Genomic DNA, 26,039 nt, shown 5'->3' on the forward strand with positions numbered 1-26,039 from the left:
GTGTATTGAGGCTTCCTTACAAGCTGTGGGAAGATGATTGATGAACACTGAGAAGAGTAGGGGCCCCAGAACAGAGCCTTGCGGGACACCACAGGTGATATCCAGGGGGTTGGAGTTAGAGCCTGAGATGGACACATGTTGGGATCTTCCTGATAGGTAGGACTGAAACCAGTTTAAAGCATGTTTCCCTATTCCAGAGCTCTGGAGTTTGTTAAGCAGGATAGCATGATCAACTGTGTCAAAAGCCTTTGCAAAATCTAGGAATACTGCACCAGTGAGATGTCCCCGTTCCATTCCACACTGGGTCTCATTGCAAACTTTTAGCAGGGTAGTTACTGGAAGTTAATGGAACTTCCTGCCTCTGACATCACTTCCTGCCTCTGACATCACTTCCTGCCCCGCACCCTCGGCAGGTACACGTTTAACGAGGACGAGGACGAGCTCCCCGATTGGTTTGCGACAGAGGAGCGGAAACATCGGATTCGCCAGCTCCCCGTGAACCGTCAAATGATGCAGGAATATCGTGAGCGCCAGCGAGAGCTTAATGCTCGTCCAATCAAGAAGGTGGCGGAGGCCAAAGCCAGGAAAAGGAGGAGGGTGAGGAGAGAGATAGGAGAGGGGTGGGAGGGGTGAGGGGAGGGAAATTAAAGGAGAGGGGTGGGGGAAATTAAAGGAGAGGGGTGGGGGGAGAGGAAAGGGGGGGGTGAGGGAAATTATAGGAGCATGGGGTTTTCTTGTTAACTCTTCTCTCTACCCTCCCCCCCTGTCTCTACCCTCCTCCGCGTCTCTCTCCTTCCTCGTCCTCCCCCCCTCTTTGTCGTCTTCCTTCCTCCGCACAGATGCTGAAGAAAATGGAGCAGGCCAAGCAGAAAGCGGAGACCGTGGTGAATACTGTGGATATCTCGGAGAAAGAAAAAGCTGCTCAGCTCCGCGGGTGAGGATATACGCGCACGCCACACCGCCCACACGCCACACCGCACGCACGCCACACCGCACGCATGCCACACCGCACGCACGCCACACCTCCTGCACACCGCACGCCACGCCTGCCACACACCGCCCGCACGCCACACCGCCCGCACGCCACACCGCCCGCACGCCACACCGCCCACACGCCACACCGCCCACACGCCACACCGCACGCACGCCACACCTCCTGCACACCGCACGCCACGCCTGCCACACACCGCCCGCACGCCACACGCCACACCGCCCGCACACCATACGCCACACCGCACGCCACGCCGCACGCCTGCCACACACCGCACGCACGCCACACGCTGCACATGCGTATGGTGTCTGTCTAAAATAAGTGTAAATATGTTCTCAATATATATAAGAAGGCCGGCACACCGCACACGCCACACTGCACGCCCCACACTGCACGCCCCACACTGCACACGCACGCCGCACACTGCACACGCACGCCGCACACTGAACACACACACCACACACTGCGCACGCACGCCGCACACTGCACGCACGCCGCACTGCGCACGCACGCCGCACACTGCACACGCCGCACACTGCACATGCGTATGGTGTCTGTCTATCTATAATAAGTGTAAATATGTTCTCAATATATATAAGAAGGCCGGCACACTGCACGCCGCACGCTGCACACGTACGCCACGCACGCCGCACACGCACGCCGCACGCTGCACACGCACGCCGCGCACGCACGCCGCACACTGCACACGCACGCCGCACACTGCAGCCGCACACCACAGGGGTGCAGTGTGTGGCCCGCACGCCACACAGCACACACGTATGGTGTCTGACTATAATATGTGTAAATATGTTCTCAGTATATATAAGAAGGCCGGCACGCAACACACTGCACACCACACCGCACGCCGCACACCACGCCGCCCGCACGCCGCACACCACACCGTCCGCACGCCGCACTCCACACCGCCCGCACGCCCCACACCGCCCGCACGCCCCACACCGCCCGCCGCACACCCCACCGCCCGCACGCCGCACACCACACCGCACACGCGTATGGTGTCTGACTATAATATGTGTAAATATGTTCTCAGTATATATAAGAAGGCCGGCACGCCGCACACCACACCGCCCGCACGCCGCACACCACACCGCCCGCACACCACACCGCCCGCACGCCGCACACCACACCGCACGCCGCACACCACGCCGCCCGCACGCCGCACACCACACCGTCCGCACACCACACCGCCCGCACACCACACCGCCCGCACGCCGCACACCACACCGCACGCCGCACACCACGCCGCCCGCACGCTGCACACCACACCGTCCGCACACCACACCGCCCGCACGCCGCACACCACACCGCACGCCGCACACCACGCCGCCCGCACGCCGCACACCACACCGTCCGCACACCACACCGCACGCCGCACTCCACACCGCCCGCACGCCCCACACCGCCCGCACGCCGCACACCACGCCGCCCGCCGCACACCCCACCGCCCGCACGCCGCACACGCGTATGGTGTCTGACTATAATATGTGTAAATATGTTCTCAGTATATATAAGAAGGCCGGCACGCCGCACACCACACCGCCCGCACGCCACACACCACACCGCCCGCACGCCACACGCCACACCGCCCGCACACCGCACACGCGTATGGTGTCTGACTATAATATGTGTAAATATGTTCTCAGTATATATAAGAAGGCCGGCCTGGGGAAGGAGAAGCGAGAGGTCACTTATCTTGTGGCCAAGAAAGGTGTTGGGCCTAAAGTTCGCCGCCCGCCCGGGGTCAAGGGTCACTTCAAGGTGGTGGACGGGAGGATGAAGAAGGATATGCGAGGTCAGCAGAGGAGGGATCAGCGGCAGAGGAAGAGGAAGTAGCGCGTCAGACATCCCGTGAAATCACTTCCTGCTTGTCGATGTCACTTCCTGTTTAATATTCGGACACAAACTGATGGATGAGCGGGAGTCACAGGATGTAATGACCGCCACCCGCCACCGGCGCTGCGTGTCCGCGGTCGTACCGCGTGGATCAGGAGCCGGCGCACTGTCCTGTGTAGTGACTCCCCCCTAATTACAGTCCGGTCCGTGTGAAATCCATGAGCCCCCCTAATTACAGTCCGGTCCGTGTGAAATTCATGGGCCCCCCTAATTAGTCCGGTCCGCGTGCAATCCATGGGCCCCCCTAATTACAGTCCGGTCCGTGTGAAATCCATGAGCCCCCCTAATTACAGTCCGGTCCGCGTGCAATCCATGAGCCCCCCTAAGCGTGTGTAGTGTGCGTGCGATCGCACGGCGCCGCGTGTAATAAACACCTTCAGTTCAGACTGAAATGTCCCAGTTTCTCTTTAATTCTCTTTATATTTCCGCTGTGTCCGTGTTTGTGTTTAAACGCCAAAATGAGGAGAAATCTCCGCCCAGACTTACAGTATCCGGGAGTGTAATGGCGGTGTCACACCTGTGATCACAACGGCGCCGCGCACACTGCATGAGAACATGTCTGACCCATATACCATGCGCGCGCAGATAGTTATTATCGGAGCGTGTTTATAACACACCGTGCGCAGATATTTACTATCGGAGCGTGTTTATAACACACCGTGCGCAGATATTTACTATCGGAGCGTGTTTATAACACACACAGTGCGCAGATATTTACTATCGGAGCGTGTTTATAACACACACTGTGCAGATATTTACTATCGGAGCGTGTTTATAACACACACACCGTGCGCAGATAGTTATTATCGGAGCGTGTTTATAACACACACACCGTGCGCAGATATTTACTATCGGAGCGTGTTTATAACACACACACAGTGCGCAGATATTTACTATCGGAGCGTGTTTATAACACACACACCGTGCGCAGATATTTACTATCGGAGCGTGTTTATAACACACACACCGTGCGCAGATATTTACTATCGGAGCGTGTTTATAACACACAGTGTGCGCAGATAGTTACTATCGGAGCGTGTTTATAACACACCGTGCGCAGATATTTACTATCGGAGTGTGTTTATAACACACACACAGTGCGCAGATATTTACTATCGGAGCGTGTTTATAACTCACACCGTGTGCAGATATTTACTATCGGAGCGTGTTTATAACACACACAGTGCGCAGATATTTACTATCGGAGCGTGTTTATAACACACACAGTGTGCGCAGATAGTTACTATCGGAGCGTGTTTATAACACACACCGTGCGCAGATATTTACTATCGGAGCGTGTTTATAACACACACTGCGCAGATATTTACTATCGGAGCGTGTTTATAACACACACACAGTGCGCAGATATTTACTATCGGAGCGTGTTTATAACTCACACCGTGTGCAGATATTTACTATCGGAGCGTGTTTATAACACACACACTGTGCGCAGATAGTTACTATCGGAGCGTGTTTATAACACACACCGTGCGCAGATATTTACTATCGGAGCGTGTTTATAACACACACACAGTGCGCAGATATTTACTATCGGAGCGTGTTTATAACTCACACCGTGTGCAGATATTTACTATCGGAGCGTGTTTATAACACACACAGTGTGCAGATATTTACTATCGGAGCGTGTTTATAACACACAGTGCGCAGATATTTACTATCGGAGCGTGTTTATAACACACACACACAGTGCGCAGATATTTACTATCGGAGCGTGTTTATAACACACACACCGTGCGCAGATATTTACTATCGGAGCGTGTTTATAACACACACCGTGCGCAGATATTTACTATCGGAGCGTGTTTATAACACACCGTGCGCAGATATTTACTATCGGAGCGTGTTTATAACACACACACCGTGCGCAGATATTTACTATCGGAGCGTGTTTGTAACACACCGTGCGCAGATATTTACTATCGGAGCGTGTTTATAACACACACCGTGCGCAGATATTTACTATCGGAGCGTGTTTATAACACACACACCGTGCGCAGATAGTTACTATCGGAGCGTGTTTATAACACACCGTGTGCAGATATTTACTATCGGAGCGTGTTTATAACACACACAGTGTGCGCAGATAGTTACTATCGGAGCGTGTTTATAACACACACCGTGCGCAGATATTTACTATCGGAGCGTGTTTATAACACACACACCGTGCGCAGATAGTTACTATCGGAGCGTGTTTATAACAGACACCGTGCGCAGATATTTACTATCGGAGCGTGTTTATAACACACACACAGTGCGCAGATATTTACTATCGGAGCGTGTTTATAACACACACACAGTGCGCAGATATTTACTATCGGAGCGTGTTTATAACTCACACCGTGTGCAGATATTTACTATCGGAGCGTGTTTATAACACACACAGTGTGCGCAGATAGTTACTATCGGAGCGTGTTTATAACACACACCGTGCGCAGATATTTACTATCGGAGCGTGTTTATAACACACACACAGTGCGCAGATATTTACTATCGGAGCGTGTTTATAACTCACACCGTGTGCAGATATTTACTATCGGAGCGTGTTTATAACACACACAGTGTGCAGATATTTACTATCGGAGCGTGTTTATAACACACAGTGCGCAGATATTTACTATCGGAGCGTGTTTATAACACACACACACAGTGCGCAGATATTTACTATCGGAGCGTGTTTATAACACACACACCGTGCGCAGATATTTACTATCGGAGCGTGTTTATAACACACACCGTGCGCAGATATTTACTATCGGAGCGTGTTTATAACACACCGTGCGCAGATATTTACTATCGGAGCGTGTTTATAACACACACACCGTGCGCAGATATTTACTATCGGAGCGTGTTTATAACACACCGTGCGCAGATATTTACTATCGGAGCGTGTTTGTAACACACCGTGCGCAGATATTTACTATCGGAGCGTGTTTATAACACACACACCGTGCGCAGATATTTACTATCGGAGCGTGTTTATAACACACACACCGTGCGCAGATAGTTACTATCGGAGCGTGTTTATAACACACCGTGTGCAGATATTTACTATCGGAGCGTGTTTATAACACACACAGTGTGCGCAGATAGTTACTATCGGAGCGTGTTTATAACACACACCGTGCGCAGATATTTACTATCGGAGCGTGTTTATAACACACACAGTGTGCGCAGATAGTTACTATCGGAGCGTGTTTATAACACACACCGTGCGCAGATATTTACTATCGGAGCGTGTTTATAACACACACACAGTGCGCAGATATTTACTATCGGAGCGTGTTTATAACACACACACAGTGCGCAGATATTTACTATCGGAGCGTGTTTATAACTCACACCGTGTGCAGATATTTACTATCGGAGCGTGTTTATAACACACACAGTGTGCGCAGATAGTTACTATCGGAGCGTGTTTATAACACACCGTGCGCAGATATTTACTATCGGAGCGTGTTTATAACACACACCGTGCGCAGATATTTACTATCGGAGCGTGTTTATAACACACACCGTGCGCAGATATTTACTATCGGAGCGTGTTTATAACACACACCGTGCGCAGATATTTACTATCGGAGCGTGTTTATAACACACACACAGTGCGCAGATATTTACTATCGGAGCGTGTTTATAACACACACCGTGTGCAGATATTTACTATCGGAGCGTGTTTATAACACACACAGTGTGCAGATATTTACTATCGGAGCGTGTTTATAACACACAGTGCGCAGATATTTACTATCGGAGCGTGTTTATAACACACCGTGCGCAGATATTTACTATCGGAGCGTGTTTATAACACACACAGTGCGCAGATATTTACTATCGGAGCGTGTTTATAACACACCGTGCGCAGATATTTACTATCGGAGCGTGTTTATAACACACACCGTGCGCAGATATTTACTATCGGAGCGTGTTTATAACACACAGTGCGCAGATATTTACTATCGGAGCGTGTTTATAACTCACACCGTGTGCAGATATTTACTATCGGAGCGTGTTTATAACACACACACCGTGCGCAGATATTTACTATCGGAGCGTGTTTATAACACACACAGTGTGCAGATATTTACTATCGGAGCGTGTTTATAACACACAGTGCGCAGATATTTACTATCGGAGCGTGTTTATAACACACACACAGTGCGCAGATATTTACTATCGGAGCGTGTTTATAACACACACACAGTGCGCAGATATTTACTATCGGAGCGTGTTTATAACACACCGTGCGCTGATATTTACTATCGGAGCGTGTTTATAACACACACACCGTGCGCAGATATTTACTATCGGAGCGTGTTTATAACACACACACCGTGCGCAGATATTTACTATCGGAGCGTGTTTATAACACACACACCGTGCGCAGATATTTACTATCGGAGCGTGTTTATAACACACACAGCGCGCAGATATTTACTATCGGAGCGTGTTTATAACACACACACCGTGTGCAGATATTTACTATCGGAGCGTGTTTATAACACACACCGTGCGCAGATATTTACTATCGGAGCGTGTTTATAACACACACAGTGTGCGCAGATATTTACTATCGGAGCGTGTTTATAACACACACAGTGTGCGCAGATAGTTACTATCGGAGCGTGTTTATAACACACCGTGCGCAGATATTTACTATCGGAGCGTGTTTATAACACACACACAGTGCGCAGATATTTACTATCGGAGCGTGTTTATAACACACACACAGTGCGCAGATATTTACTATCGGAGCGTTTTTATAACACACACACCGTGCGCAGATATTTACTATCGGAGCGTGTTTATAACACACACACAGTGCGCAGATATTTACTATCGGAGCGTGTTTATAACTCACACCGTGTGCAGATATTTACTATCGGAGCGTGTTTATAACACACACAGTGTGCGCAGATAGTTACTATCGGAGCGTGTTTATAACACACACCGTGCGCAGATATTTACTATCGGAGCGTGTTTATAACACACACACAGTGCGCAGATATTTACTATCGGAGCGTGTTTATAACACACACACAGTGCGCAGATATTTACTATCGGAGCGTGTTTATAACTCACACCGTGTGCAGATATTTACTATCGGAGCGTGTTTATAACACACACACCGTGCGCAGATAGTTACTATCGGAGCGTGTTTATAACACACACCGTGCGCAGATATTTACTATCGGAGCGTGTTTATAACACACACACAGTGCGCAGATATTTACTATCGGAGCGTGTTTATAACTCACACCGTGTGCAGATATTTACTATCGGAGCGTGTTTATAACACACACAGTGTGCGCAGATAGTTACTATCGGAGCGTGTTTATAACACACACCGCGCGCAGATATTTACTATCGGAGCGTGTTTATAACACACACACAGTGCGCAGATATTTACTATCGGAGCGTGTTTATAACACACACACAGTGCGCAGATATTTACTATCGGAGCGTGTTTATAACTCACACCGTGTGCAGATATTTACTATCGGAGCGTGTTTATAACACACACAGTGTGCAGATATTTACTATCGGAGCGTGTTTATAACACACACAGTGCGCAGATATTTACTATCGGAACGTGTTTATAACACACAGTGTGCAGATATTTACTATCGGAGCGTGTTTATAACACACACTGTGTGCAGATATTTACTATCGGAGCGTGTTTATAACACACACACCGTGCGCAGATATTTACTATCGGAGCGTGTTTATAACACACACCGCGCGCAGATATTTACTATCGGAGCGTGTTTATAACACACACAGTGCGCAGATATTTACTATCGGAGCGTGTTTATAACACACACCGTGTGCAGATATTTACTATCGGAGCGTGTTTATAACACACACAGTGCGCAGATATTTACTATCGGAGCGTGTTTATAACACACACACCGTGCGCAGATATTTACTATCGGAGCGTGTTTATAACACACACACCGTGCGCAGATATTTACTATCGGAGCGTGTTTATAACACACAGTGCGCAGATATTTACTATCGGAGCGTGTTTATAACACACCGTGCGCAGATATTTACTATCGGAGTGTGTTTATAACACACACCGTGCGCAGATATTTACTATCGGAGCGTGTTTATAACACACCGTGTGCAGATAGTTACTATCGGAGCGTGTTTATAACACACACACCGTGCGCAGATATTTACTATCGGAGCGTGTTTATAACACACACCGTGCGCAGATATTTACTATCGGAGCGTGTTTATAACACACACACCGTGCGCAGATATTTACTATCGGAGCGTGTTTATAACACACACCGTGCGCAGATAGTTACTATCGGAGCGTGTTTATAACACACACAGTGCGCAGATATTTACTATCGGAGCGTGTTTATAACACACACCGTGCGCAGATATTTACTATCGGAGCATGTTTATAACACACCGTGCGCAGATATTTACTATCGGAGCGTGTTTATAACACACACACCGTGCGCAGATATTTACTATCGGAGCGTGTTTATAACACACACAGTGCGCAGATATTTACTATCGGAGCGTGTTTATAACACACACACCGTGCGCAGATATTTACTATCGGAGCGTGTTTATAACACACACCGTGCGCAGATATTTACTATCGGGGCGTGTTTATAACACACACACACAGTGCGCAGATATTTACTATCGGAGCGTGTTTATAACACACACACCGTGCGCAGATATTTACTATCGGAGCGTGTTTATAACACACACACACCGTGCGCAGATATTTACTATCGGAGCGTGTTTATAACACACCGTGCGCAGATAGTTACTATCGGAGCGTGTTTATAACACACACAGTGCGCAGATATTTACTATCGGAGCGTGTTTATAACACACCGTGCGCAGATAGTTACTATCGGAGCGTGTTTATAACACACACAGTGCGCAGATATTTACTATCGGAGCGTGTTTATAACACACACCGTGCGCAGATATTTACTATCGGAGCGTGTTTATAACACACACACCGTGCGCAGATATTTACTATCGGAGCGTGTTTATAACACACCGTGCGCAGATATTTACTATCGGAGCGTGTTTATAACACACACACCGTGTGCAGATATTTACTATCGGAGCGTGTTTATAACACACAGTGCGCAGATATTTACTATCGGAGCGTGTTTATACCACACACACAGTGCGCAGATATTTACTATCGGAGCGTGTTTATAACACACACACAGTGCGCAGATATTTACTATCGGAGCGTGTTTATAACACACCGTGCGCTGATATTTACTATCGGAGCGTGTTTATAACACACACACCGTGCGCAGATATTTACTATCGGAGCGTGTTTATAACACACACACCGTGCGCAGATATTTACTATCGGAGCGTGTTTATAACACACACACCGTGCGCAGATATTTACTATCGGAGCGTGTTTATAACACACACAGCGCGCAGATATTTACTATCGGAGCGTGTTTATAACACACACACCGTGTGCAGATATTTACTATCGGAGCGTGTTTATAACACACACCGTGCGCAGATATTTACTATCGGAGCGTGTTTATAACACACACAGTGTGCGCAGATATTTACTATCGGAGCGTGTTTATAACACACACAGTGTGCGCAGATAGTTACTATCGGAGCGTGTTTATAACACACCGTGCGCAGATATTTACTATCGGAGCGTGTTTATAACACACACACAGTGCGCAGATATTTACTATCGGAGCGTGTTTATAACACACACACAGTGCGCAGATATTTACTATCGGAGCGTGTTTATAACACACACACAGTGCGCAGATATTTACTATCGGAGCGTGTTTATAACACACACACAGTGCGCAGATATTTACTATCGGAGCGTGTTTATAACACACACACAGTGCGCAGATATTTACTATCGGAGCGTGTTTATAACACACACACAGTGCGCAGATATTTACTATCGGAGCGTGTTTATAACACACACACCGTGCGCAGATATTTACTATCGGAGCGTGTTTATAACACACACAGTGCGCAGATATTTACTATCGGAGCGTGTTTATAACTCACACCGTGTGCAGATATTTACTATCGGAGCGTGTTTATAACACACACAGTGTGCGCAGATAGTTACTATCGGAGCGTGTTTATAACACACACCGTGCGCAGATATTTACTATCGGAGCGTGTTTATAACACACACACAGTGCGCAGATATTTACTATCGGAGCGTGTTTATAACACACACACAGTGCGCAGATATTTACTATCGGAGCGTGTTTATAACTCACACCGTGTGCAGATATTTACTATCGGAGCGTGTTTATAACACACACACCGTGCGCAGATAGTTACTATCGGAGCGTGTTTATAACACACACCGTGCGCAGATATTTACTATCGGAGCGTGTTTATAACACACACACAGTGCGCAGATATTTACTATCGGAGCGTGTTTATAACTCACACCGTGTGCAGATATTTACTATCGGAGCGTGTTTATAACACACACAGTGTGCGCAGATAGTTACTATCGGAGCGTGTTTATAACACACACCGCGCGCAGATATTTACTATCGGAGCGTGTTTATAACACACACACAGTGCGCAGATATTTACTATCGGAGCGTGTTTATAACACACACACAGTGCGCAGATATTTACTATCGGAGCGTGTTTATAACTCACACCGTGTGCAGATATTTACTATCGGAGCGTGTTTATAACACACACAGTGTGCAGATATTTACTATCGGAGCGTGTTTATAACACACACAGTGCGCAGATATTTACTATCGGAACGTGTTTATAACACACAGTGTGCAGATATTTACTATCGGAGCGTGTTTATAACACACACTGTGTGCAGATATTTACTATCGGAGCGTGTTTATAACACACACATCGTGCGCAGATATTTACTATCGGAGCGTGTTTATAACACACACCGCGCGCAGATATTTACTATCGGAGCGTGTTTATAACACACACAGTGCGCAGATATTTACTATCGGAGCGTGTTTATAACACACACCGTGTGCAGATATTTACTATCGGAGCGTGTTTATAACACACACAGTGCGCAGATATTTACTATCGGAGCGTGTTTATAACACACACACCGTGCGCAGATATTTACTATCGGAGCGTGTTTATAACACACACACCGTGCGCAGATATTTACTATCGGAGCGTGTTTATAACACACAGTGCGCAGATATTTACTATCGGAGCGTGTTTATAACACACCGTGCGCAGATATTTACTATCGGAGTGTGTTTATAACACACACCGTGCGCAGATATTTACTATCGGAGCGTGTTTATAACACACCGTGTGCAGATAGTTACTATCGGAGCGTGTTTATAACACACACACCGTGCGCAGATATTTACTATCGGAGCGTGTTTATAACACACACCGTGCGCAGATATTTACTATCGGAGCGTGTTTATAACACACACCGTGCGCAGATAGTTACTATCGGAGCGTGTTTATAACACACACAGTGCGCAGATATTTACTATCGGAGCGTGTTTATAACACACACCGTGCGCAGATATTTACTATCGGAGCATGTTTATAACACACCGTGCGCAGATATTTACTATCGGAGCGTGTTTATAACACACACACCGTGCGCAGATATTATTATCGGAGCGTGTTTATAACACACACAGTGCGCAGATATTTACTATCGGAGCGTGTTTATAACACACACACCGTGCGCAGATATTTACTATCGGAGCGTGTTTATAACACACACCGTGCGCAGATATTTACTATCGGGGCGTGTTTATAACACACACACACAGTGCGCAGATATTTACTATCGGAGCGTGTTTATAACACACACACCGTGCGCAGATATTTACTATCGGAGCGTGTTTATAACACACACACACCGTGCGCAGATATTTACTATCGGAGCGTGTTTATAACACACCGTGCGCAGATAGTTACTATCGGAGCGTGTTTATAACACACACAGTGCGCAGATATTTACTATCGGAGCGTGTTTATAACACACCGTGCGCAGATATTTACTATCGGAGCGTGTTTATAACACACACACCGTGCGCAGATAGTTACTATCGGAGCGTGTTTATAACACACACAGTGCGCAGATATTTACTATCGGAGCGTGTTTATAACACACACCGTGCGCAGATATTTACTATCGGAGCGTGTTTATAACACACACACCGTGCGCAGATATTTACTATCGGAGCGTGTTTATAACACACCGTGCGCAGATATTTACTATCGGAGCGTGTTTATAACACACACACCGTGTGCAGATATTTACTATCGGAGCGTGTTTATAACACACACACCGTGTGCAGATATTTACTATCGGAGCGTGTTTATAACACACACCGTGCGCAGATATTTACTATCGGAGCGTGTTTATAACACACACACCGTGCGCAGATATTTACTATCGGAGCGTGTTTATAACACACACAGTGCGCAGATATTTACTATCGGAGCGTGTTTATAACACACACACCGTGCGCAGATATTTACTATCGGAGCGTGTTTATAACACACCGTGCGCAGATATTTACTATCGGAGCGTGTTTATAACACACACTGTGCGCAGATATTTACTATCGGAGCGTGTTTATAACACACACACCGTGCGCAGATATTTACTATCGGAGCGTGTTTATAACACACAGTGCGCAGATAGTTACTATCGGAGCGTGTTTATAACACACACACCGTGCGCAGATATTTACTATCGGAGCGTGTTTATAACACACACACCGTGCGCAGATATTTACTATCGGAGCGTGTTTATAACACACAGTGCGCAGATAGTTACTATCGGAGCGTGTTTATAACACACACACCGTGTGCAGATATTCACTATCGGAGCGTGTTTATAACACACACAGTGCGCAGATATTTACTATCGGAGCGTGTTTATAACACACACACCGTGCGCAGATATTTACTATCGGAGCGTGTTTATAACACACCGTGCGCAGATATTTACTATCGGAGCGTGTTTATATCACACCGTGCGCAGATATTTACTATCGGAGCGTGTTTATAACACACCGTGCGCAGATATTTACTATCGGAGCGTGTTTATAACACACACAGTGCGCAGATATTTACTATCGGAGCGTGTTTATAACACACACCGTGCGCAGATATTTACTATCGGAGCGTGTTTATAACACACACACCGTGCGCAGATATTTACTATCGGAGCGTGTTTATAACACACCGTGCGCAGATAGTTACTATCGGAGCGTGTTTATAACACACAGTGCGCAGATATTTACTATCGGAGCGTGTTTATAACACACACACCGTGCGCAGATATTTACTATCGGAGCGTGTTTATAACACACACAGTGCGCAGATATTTACTATCGGAGCGTGTTTATAACACACACCGTGCGCAGATAGTTACTATCGGAGCGTGTTTATAACACACAGTGCGCAAATATTTACTATCGGAGCGTGTTTATAACACACACACCGTGCGCAGATATTTACTATCGGAGCGTGTTTATAACACACACACACCGTGCGCAGATATTTACTATCGGAGCGTGTTTATAACACACACACAGTGCGCAGATATTTACTATCGGAGCGTGTTTATAACACACACAGTGTGCGCAGATATTTACTATCGGAGCGTGTTTATAACACACACCGTGCGCAGATATTTACTATCGGAGCGTGTTTATAACACACCGTGCGCAGATATTTACTATCGGAGCGTGTTTATAACACACACACCGTGCGCAGATATTTACTATCGGAGCGTGTTTATAACACACACAGTGCGCAGATATTTACTATCGGAGCGTGTTTATAACACACACCGTGCGCAGATATTTACTATCGGAGCGTGTTTATAACACACACACCGTGCGCAGATATTTACTATCGGAGCGTGTTTATAACACACACACACCGTGCGCAGATATTTACTATCGGAGCGTGTTTATAACACACACACCGTGCGCAGATAGTTACTATCGGAGCGTGTTTATAACACACCGTGCGCAGATATTTACTATCGGAGCGTGTTTATAACACACACCGTGCGCAGATATTTACTATCGGAGCGTGTTTATAACACACACCGTGCGCAGATATTTACTATCGGAGCGTGTTTATAACACACACCGTGCGCAGATATTTACTATCGGAGCGTGTTTATAACACACACCGTGCGCAGATATTTACTATCGGAGCGTGTTTATAACACACACACACCGTGCGCAGATATTTACTATCGGAGCGTGTTTATAACACACACACCGTGCGCAGATATTTACTGTCGGAGCGTGTTTATAACACACACCGTGCGCAGATATTTACTATCGGAGCGTGTTTATAACACACCGTGCGCAGATATTTACTATCGGAGCGTGTTTATAACACACACCGTGTGCAGATATTTACTATCGGAGCGTGTTTATAACACACACCGTGCGCAGATATTTACTATCGGAGCGTGTTTATAACACACACACCGTGCGCAGATATTTACTATCGGAGCGTGTTTATAACACACCGCGCGCAGATATTTACTATCGGAGCGTGTTTATAACACACACAGTGCGCAGATATTTACTATCGGAGCGTGTTTATAACACACACACAGTGCGCAGATATTTACTATCGGAGCGTGTTTATAACACACACACAGTGCGCAGATATTTACTATCGGAGCGTGTTTATAACACACACACCGTGCGCAGATATTTACTATCGGAGCGTGTTTATAACACACAGTGCGCAGATATTTACTATCGGAGCGTGTTTATAACACACACACCGTGCGCAGATAGTTACTATCGGAGCGTGTTTATAACACACAGTGCGCAGATATTTACTATCGGAGCGTGTTTATAACACACACCGTGCGCAGATATTTACTATCGGAGCGTGTTTATAACACACACCGTGCGCAGATATTTACTATCGGAGCGTGTTTATAACACACCGTGCGCAGATATTTACTATCGGAGCGTGTTTATAACACACACAGTGTGCGCAGATATTTACTATCGGAGCGTGTTTATAACACACACACACCGTGCGCAGATATTTACTATCGGAGCGTGTTTATAACACACCGTGCGGAGATATTTACTATCGGAGCGTGTTTATAACACACCGTGCGCAGATATTTACTATCGGACCGTGTTTATAACACACACCGTGCGCAGATATTTACTATCGGAGCGTGTTTATAACACACACACCGTGCGCAGATATTTACTATCGGAGCGTGTTTATAACACACACAGTGCGCAGATATTTACTATCGGAGCGTGTTTATAACACACACCGTGCGCAGATATTTACTATCGGAGCGTGTTTATAACACACACACCGTGCGCAGATATTTACTATCGGAGCGTGTTTATAACACACACACACCGTGCGCAGATATTTACTATCGGAGCGTGTTTATAACACACACACCGTGCGCAGATAGTTACTATCGGAGCGTGTTTATAACACACCGTGCGCAGATATTTACTATCGGAGCGTGTTTATAACACACACCGTGCGCAGATATTTACTATCGGAGCGTGTTTATAACACACACCGTGCGCAGATATTTACTATCGGAGCGTGTTTATAACACACACCGTGCGCAGATATTTACTATCGGAGCGTGTTTATAACACACACCGTGCGCAGATATTTACTATCGGAGCGTGTTTATAACACACACACACCGTGCGCAGATATTTACTGTCGGAGCGTGTTTATAACACACACACCGTGCGCAGATATTTACTGTCGGAGCGTGTTTATAACACACACCGTGCGCAGATATTTACTATCGGAGCGTGTTTATAACACACCGTGCGCAGATATTTACTATCGGAGCGTGTTTATAACACACCGTGCGCAGATATTTACTATCGGAGCGTGTTTATAACACACACAGTGCGCAGATATTTACTATCGGAGCGTGTTTATAACACACCGTGCGCAGATATTTACTATCGGAGCGTGTTTATAACACACCGTGCACAGATATTTACTATCGGAGCGTGTTTATAACACACCGTGCGCAGATATTTACTATCGGAGCGTGTTTATAACACACACAGTGTGCAGATATTTACTATCGGAGCGTGTTTATAACACACACCGTGCGCAGATATTTACTATCGGAGCGTGTTTATAACACACACACAGTGCGCAGATATTTACTATCGGAGCGTGTTTATAACACACACCGTGCGCAGATATTTACTATCGGAGCGTGTTTATAACACACCGTGCGCAGATATTTACTATCGGAGCGTGTTTATAACACACCGTGCGCAGATATTTACTATCGGAGCGTGTTTATAACACACACAGTGCGCAGATATTTACTATCGGAGCGTGTTTATAACACACACCGTGCGCAGATATTTACTATCGGAGCGTGTTTATAACACACACACCGTGCACAGATAGTTACTATCGGAGCGTGTTTATAACACACACAGTGCGCAGATATTTACTGTCGGAGCGTGTTTATAACACACACACCGTGCGCAGATATTTACTATCGGAGCGTGTTTATAACACACACACCGTGTGCAGATATTTACTGTCGGAGCGTGTTTATAACACACACCGTGTGCAGATAGTTACTATCGGAGCGTGTTTATAACACACACAGTGCGCAGATATTTACTATCGGAGCGTGTTTATAACACACCGTGTGCAGATATTTACTATCGGAGCGTGTTTATAACACACCGTGCGCAGATATTTACTATCGGAGCGTGTTTATAACACACCGTGTGCAGATATTTACTATCGGAGCGTGTTTATAACACACACACCGTGTGCAGATATTTACTATCGGAGCGTGTTTATAACACACACCGTGCGCAGATATTTACTATCGGAGCGTGTTTATAACACACACACCGTGCGCATAACACACACACCGTGCGCAGATATTTACTATCGGAGCGTGTTTATAACACACCGTGCGCAGATATTTACTATCGGAGCGTGTTTATAACACACACACCGTGCGCAGATATTTACTATCGGAGCGTGTTTATAACACACCGTGCGCAGATATTTACTATCGGAGCGTGTTTATAACACACACACAGTGCGCAGATATTTACTATCGGAGCGTGTTTATAACACACACAGTGTGCAGATATTTACTATCGGAGCGTGTTTATAACACACACACCGTGCGCAGATATTTACTATCGGAGCGTGTTTATAACACACACACCGTGCGCAGATATTTACTATCGGAGCGTGTTTATAACACACACAGTGCGCAGATATTTACTATCGGAGCGTGTTTATAACACACACAGTGCGCAGATATTTACTATCGGAGCGTGTTTATAACACACACCGTGCGCAGATATTTACTATCGGAGCGTGTTTATAACACACAGTGCGCAGATATTTACTATCGGAGCGTGTTTATAACACACACCGTGCGCAGATATTTACTATCGGAGCGTGTTTATAACACACACCGTGCGCAGATATTTACTATCGGAGCGTGTTTATAACACACACACACACCGCAGATATTTACTATCGGAGCGTGTTTATAACACACACAGTGCGCAGATATTTACTATCGGAGCGTGTTTATAACACACACACCGTGCGCAGATATTTACTATCGGAGCATGTTTATAACACACACAGTGCGCAGATATTTACTATCGGAGCGTGTTTATAACACACACCGTGCGCAGATATTTACTATCGGAGCGTGTTTATAACACACAGTGCGCAGATATTTACTATCGGAGCGTGTTTATAACACACACACACACCGCAGATATTTACTATCGGAGCGTGTTTATAACACACACAGTGCGCAGATATTTACTATCGGAGCGTGTTTATAACACACACACCGTGCGCAGATATTTACTATCGGAGCGTGTTTATAACACACACAGTGCGCAGATAGTTACTATCGGAGCGTGTTTATAACACACACCGTGCGCAGATATTTACTATCGGAGCGTGTTTATAACACACACAGTGCGCAGATATTTACTATCGGAGCGTGTTTATAACACACACAGTGCGCAGATATTTACTATCGGAGCGTGTTTATAACACACACCGTGCGCAGATATTTACTATCGGAGCGTGTTTATAACACACACAGTGCGCAGATATTTACTATCGGAGCGTGTTTATAACACACACAGTGCGCAGATATTTACTATCGGAGCGTGTTTATAACACACCGTGCGCTGATATTTACTATCGGAGCCTGTTTATAACACACACCGTGCGCAGATATTTACTATCGGAGCGTGTTTATAACACACACCGTGTGCAGATATTTACTATCGGAGCGTGTTTATAACACACACAGTGCGCAGATATTTACTATCGGAGCGTGTTTATAACACACACAGTGCGCAGATATTTACTATCAGAGCGTGTTTTTAACACACCGTGCGCAGATATTTACTATCGGAGCGTGTTTATAACACACCGTGCGCAGATATTTACTATCGGAGCGTGTTTATAACACACCGTGTGCAGATATTTACTATCGGAGCGTGTTTATAACACACACCGTGCGCAGATAGTTACTATCGGAGCGTGTTTCTAACACACACACAGCGCGCAGATATTTACTATCGGAGCGTGTTTATAACACACACCGCGCGCAGATATTTACTATCGGAGCGTGTTTATAACACACCGTGCGCAGATATTTACTATCGGAGCGTGTTTATAACACACCGTGCGCAGATATTTACTATCGGAGCGTGTTTATAACACACACACCGTGCGCAGATATTTACTATCGGAGCGTGTTTATAACACACACAGTGCGCAGATAGTTACTATCGGAGCGTGTTTATAACACACACAGTGCGCAGATATTTACTATCGGAGCGTGTTTATAACACACACAGTGTGCGCAGATATTTACTGTCGGAGCGTGTTTATAACACACACACCGTGCGCAGATATTTACTATCGGAGCGTGTTTATAACACACACCGTGCGCAGATATTTACTATCGGAGCGTGTTTATAACACACCGTGCGCAGATATTTACTATCGGAGCGTGTTTATAACACACACAGTGCGCAGATAGTTACTATCGGAGCGTGTTTATAACACACACACCGTGCGCAGATAGTTACTATCGGAGCGTGTTTATAACACACACACAGTGCGCAGATATTTACTGTCGGAGCGTGTTTATAACACACACACAGTGCGCAGATATTTACTGTCGGAGCGTGTTTATAACACACCGTGTGCAGATATTTACTATCGGAGCGTGTTTATAACACACACCGTGCGCAGATATTTACTATCGGAGCGTGTTTATAACACACACCGTGCGCAGATATTTACTATCGGAGCGTGTTTATAACACACACACCGTGCGCAGATAGTTACTATCGGAGCGTGTTTATAACACACACAGTGCGCAGATATTTACTATCGGAGCGTGTTTATAACACACACACCGTGCGCAGATATTTACTATCGGAGCGTGTTTATAACAAACACCGCGCGCAGATATTTACTATCGGAGCGTGTTTATAACACACACAGTGTGCGCAGATAGTTACTATCGGAGCGTGTTTATAACACACACCGTGCGCAGATATTTACTGTCGGAGCGTGTTTATAACACACACACCGTGCGCAGATAGTTACTATCGGAGCGTGTTTATAACACACACCGTGCGCAGATATTTACTATCGGAGCGTGTTTATAACACACACCGTGTGCAGATAGTTACTATCGGAGCGTGTTTATAACACACCGTGCGCAGATATTTACTGTCGGAGCGTGTTTATAACACACACACCGTGCGCAGATATTTACTATCGGAGCGTGTTTATAACACACACACCGTGTGCAGATATTTACTGTCGGAGCGTGTTTATAACACACACCGTGTGCAGATAGTTACTATCGGAGCGTGTTTATAACACACACAGTGCGCAGATATTTACTATCGGAGCGTGTTTATAACACACCGTGTGCAGATATTTACTATCGGAGCGTGTTTATAACACACCGTGCGCAGATATTTACTATCGGAGCGTGTTTATAACACACCGTGTGCAGATATTTACTATCGGAGCGTGTTTATAACACACACACCGTGTGCAGATATTTACTATCGGAGCGTGTTTATAACACACACCGTGCGCAGATATTTACTATCGGAGCGTGTTTATAACACACAGTGTGCAGATATTTACTATCGGAGCGTGTTTATAACACACCGTGTGCAGATATTTACTATCGGAGCGTGTTTATAACACACACACCGTGTGCAGATTTTTACTATCGGTGCGTGTTTATAACACACCGTGTGCAGATATTTACTATCGGAGCGTGTTTATAACACACACCGTGCGCAGATATTTACTATCGGAGCGTGTTTATAACACACCGTGCGCAGATATTTACTATCGGAGCGTGTTTATAACACACACACCGTGCGCAGATATTTACTATCGGAGCGTGTTTATAACACACCGTGCACAGATATTTACTATCGGAGCGTGTTTATAACACACACAGTGCGCAGATATTTACTATCGGAGCGTGTTTATAACACACACAGTGTGCAGATATTTACTATCGGAGCGTGTTTATAACACACACACCGTGCGCAGATATTTACTATCGGAGCGTGTTTATAACACACACACCGTGCGCAGATATTTACTATCGGAGCGTGTTTATAACACACACAGTGCGCAGATATTTACTATCGGAGCGTGTTTATAACACACACCGTGCGCAGATATTTACTATCGGAGCGTGTTTATAACACACAGTGCGCAGATATTTACTATCGGAGCGTGTTTATAACACACACCGTGCGCAGATATTTACTATCGGAGCGTGTTTATAACACACCGTGTGCAGATATTTACTATCGGAGCGTGTTTATAACACACACACACCGCGCAGATATTTACTATCGGAGCGTGTTTATAACACACACAGTGCGCAGATATTTACTATCGGAGCGTGTTTATAACACACACACCGTGCGCAGATATTTACTATCGGAGCGTGTTTATAACACACACAGTGCGCAGATATTTACTATCGGAGCGTGTTTATAACACACACCGTGCGCAGATATTTACTATCGGAGCGTGTTTATAACACACAGTGCGCAGATATTTACTATCGGAGCGTGTTTATAACACACACACACCGCGCAGATATTTACTATCGGAGCGTGTTTATAACACACACAGTGCGCAGATATTTACTATCGGAGCGTGTTTATAACACACACACCGTGCGCAGATATTTACTATCGGAGCGTGTTTATAACACACACAGTGCGCAGATAGTTACTATCGGAGCGTGTTTATAACACACACCGTGCGCAGATATTTACTATCGGAGCGTGTTTATAACACACACAGTGCGCAGATATTTACTATCGGAGCGTGTTTATAACACACACAGTGCGCAGATATTTACTATCGGAGCGTGTTTATAACACACACCGTGCGCAGATATTTACTATCGGAGCGTGTTTATAACACACACAGTGCGCAGATATTTACTATCGGAGCGTGTTTATAACACACACAGTGCGCAGATATTTACTATCGGAGCGTGTTTATAACACACCGTGCGCTGATATTTACTATCGGAGCCTGTTTATAACACACACCGTGCGCAGATATTTACTATCGGAGCGTGTTTATAACACACACCGTGTGCAGATATTTACTATCGGAGCGTGTTTATAACACACACAGTGCGCAGATATTTACTATCGGAGCGTGTTTATAACACACACAGTGCGCAGATATTTACTATCGGAGCGTGTTTATAACACACCGTGCGCAGATATTTACTATCGGAGCGTGTTTATAACACACCGTGCGCAGATATTTACTATCGGAGCGTGTTTATAACACACCGTGTGCAGATATTTACTATCGGAGCGTGTTTATAACACACACCGTGCGCAGATAGTTACTATCGGAGCGTGTTTCTAACACACACACAGCGCGCAGATATTTACTATCGGAGCGTGTTTATAACACACACACCGTGCGCAGATATTTACTATCGGAGCGTGTTTATAACACACACAGTGCGCAGATATTTACTATCGGAGCGTGTTTATAACACACACACCGTGCGCAGATATTTACTATCGGAGCGTGTTTATAACACACACACCGTGCGCAGATATTTACTATCGGAGCGTGTTTATAACACACCGTGCGCAGATATTTACTATCGGAGCGTGTTTATAACTCACACAGTGCGCAGATATTTACTATCGGAGCGTGTTTATAACTCACAGTGCGCAGATATTTACTATCGGAGCGTGTTTATAACACACACTGTGCGCAGATATTTACTATCGGAGCGTGTTTATAACACACACTGTGCGCAGATATTTACTATCGGAGCGTGTTTATAACTCACAGTGCGCAGATATTTACTATCGGAGCGTGTTTATAACTCACACTGTGCGCAGATATTTACTATCGGAGCGTGTTTATAACACACACCGTGCGCAGATATTTACTATCGGAGCGTGTTTATAACTCACAGTGCGCAGATATTTACTATCGGAGCGTGTTTATAACACACACTGTGCGCAGATATTTACTATCGGAGCGTGTTTATAACACACACCGTGCGCAGATATTTACTATCGGAGCGTGTTTATAACACACCGTGCGCAGATATTTACTATCGGAGCGTGTTTATAACACACACCGTGTGCAGATATTTACTATCGGAGCGTGTTTATAACACACACCGTGCGCAGATATTTACTGTCGGAGCGTGTTTATAACACACACACCGTGCGCAGATATTTACTGTCGGAGCGTGTTTATAACTCACACCGTGCGCAGATATTTACTGTCGGAGCGTGTTTATAACACACACACCGTGCGCAGATATTTACTATCGGAGCGTGTTTATAACACACCGTGCGCAGATATTTACTATCGGAGCGTGTTTATAACACACCGTGCGCAGATATTTACTATCGGAGCGTGTTTATAACACACCGTGCGCAGATATTTACTATCGGAGCGTGTTTATAACACACACCGTGCGCAGATATTTACTGTCGGAGCGTGTTTATAACACACACACCGTGCGCAGATATTTACTGTCGGAGCGTGTTTATAACACACACCGTGCGCAGATATTTACTATCGGAGCGTGTTTATAACTCACACCGTGTGCAGATATTTACTATCGGAGCGTGTTTATAACACACACCATGCGCAGATATTTACTATCGGAGCGTGTTTATAACACACACACCGTGCGCAGATATTTACTATCGGAGCGTGTTTATAACACACACCGTGCGCAGATAGTTACTATCGGAGCGTGTTTATAACACACACAGTGCGCAGATATTTACTATCGGAGCGTGTTTATAACACACACACCGTGCGCAGATATTTACTATCGGAGCGTGTTTATAACACACACACCGTGCGCAGATATTTACTATCGGAGCGTGTTTATAACACACACACCGTGCGCAGATATTTACTATCGGAGCGTGTTTATAACACACCGTGCGCAGATATTTACTATCGGAGCGTGTTTATAACACACACCATGCGCAGATATTTACTATCGGAGCGTGTTTATAACACACACACCGTGCGCAGATATTTACTATCGGAGCGTGTTTATAACACACACAGTGCGCAGATAGTTACTATCGGAGCGTGTTTATAACACACACCGTGCGCAGATATTTACTATCGGAGCGTGTTTATAACACACACAGTGCGCAGATATTTACTATCGGAGCGTGTTTATAACACACACAGTGCGCAGATAGTTACTATCGGAGCGTGTTTATAACACACACCATGCGCAGATATTTACTATCGGAGCGTGTTTATAACACACACCATGCGCAGATATTTACTATTGGAGCGTGTTTATAACACACCGTGTGCAGATATTTACTATCGGAGCGTGTTTATAACACACACAGTGCGCAGATATTTACTATCGGAGCGTGTTTATAACACACACAGTGCGCAGATATTTACTATAGGAGCGTGTTTATAACACACACCGTGCGCAGATATTTACTATCGGAGCGTATTTATAACACACACCGTGCGCAGATATTTACTATCGGAGCGTGTTTATAACACACACACCGTGCGCAGATATTTACTATCGGAGCGTGTTTATAACACACACACCGTGCGCAGATATTTACTATCGGAGCGTGTTTATAACACACACACCGTGCGCAGATATTTACTATCGGAGCGTGTTTATAACACACCGTGTGCAGATATTTACTATCGGAGCGTGTTTATAACACACACAGTGTGCGCAGATAGTTACTATCGGAGCGTGTTTATAACACACCGTGCGCAGATATTTACTATCGGAGCGTGTTTATAACACACACCGTGCGCAGATATTTACTATCGGAGCGTGTTTATAACACACACACCGTGCGCAGATATTTACTATCGGAGCGTGTTTATAACACACACCGTGTGCAGATATTTACTATCGGAGCGTGTTTATAAAACACACCGTGCGCAGATATTTACTATCGGAGCGTGTTTATAACACACACCGTGCGCAGATATTTACTATCGGAGCGTGTTTATAACACACACCGTGCGCAGATATTTACTATCGGAGCGTGTTTATAACACACACTGTGCGCAGATATTTACTATCGGAGCGTGTTTATAACACACACACCGTGCGCAGATATTTACTATCGGAGCGTGTTTATAACACACACAGTGCGCAGATATTTACTATCGGAGCGTGTTTATAACACACCGTGTGCAGATATTTACTATCGGAGCGTGTTTATAACACACACACCGTGCGCAGATATTTACTATCGGAGCGTGTTTATAACACACCGTGTGCAGATATTTACTATCGGACCGTGTTTATAACACACCGTGCGCAGATATTTACTATCGGAGCGTGTTTATAACACACACCGTGCGCAGATATTTACTATCGGAGCGTGTTTATAACACACACAGTGCGCAGATATTTACTATCGGAGCGTGTTTATAACACACACAGTGCGCAGATATTTACTATCGGAGCGTGTTTATAACACACACAGTGCGC

At 45.6% G+C, this 26,039-nt stretch overlaps 1 protein-coding gene across 1 annotated transcript in view; it reads left to right on the forward strand.

The window, feature by feature from the left end:
- LOC142473383 (pre-rRNA 2'-O-ribose RNA methyltransferase FTSJ3-like) overlaps positions 1 to 3,300 on the forward strand; it is a gene marked incomplete at its 5' end in the record, with an annotated part of 32,828 nt that extends 29,528 nt beyond the window's left edge. The window contains 3 exons of the mRNA XM_075580623.1: positions 414 to 597; positions 840 to 934; positions 2,656 to 3,300. Coding sequence (XP_075436738.1) covers positions 414 to 597; positions 840 to 934; positions 2,656 to 2,845 — 469 coding nt within the window. The remainder of the gene's footprint in view (positions 1 to 413; positions 598 to 839; positions 935 to 2,655) is intronic.
- Positions 3,301 to 26,039: the final 22,739 nt, after the last annotated feature.

This window comes from Ascaphus truei, assembly GCF_040206685.1.
Source record: "Ascaphus truei isolate aAscTru1 chromosome 8 unlocalized genomic scaffold, aAscTru1.hap1 SUPER_8_unloc_1, whole genome shotgun sequence".
In the NCBI taxonomy this organism is placed as follows: Eukaryota; Metazoa; Chordata; class Amphibia; order Anura; family Ascaphidae; genus Ascaphus; species Ascaphus truei.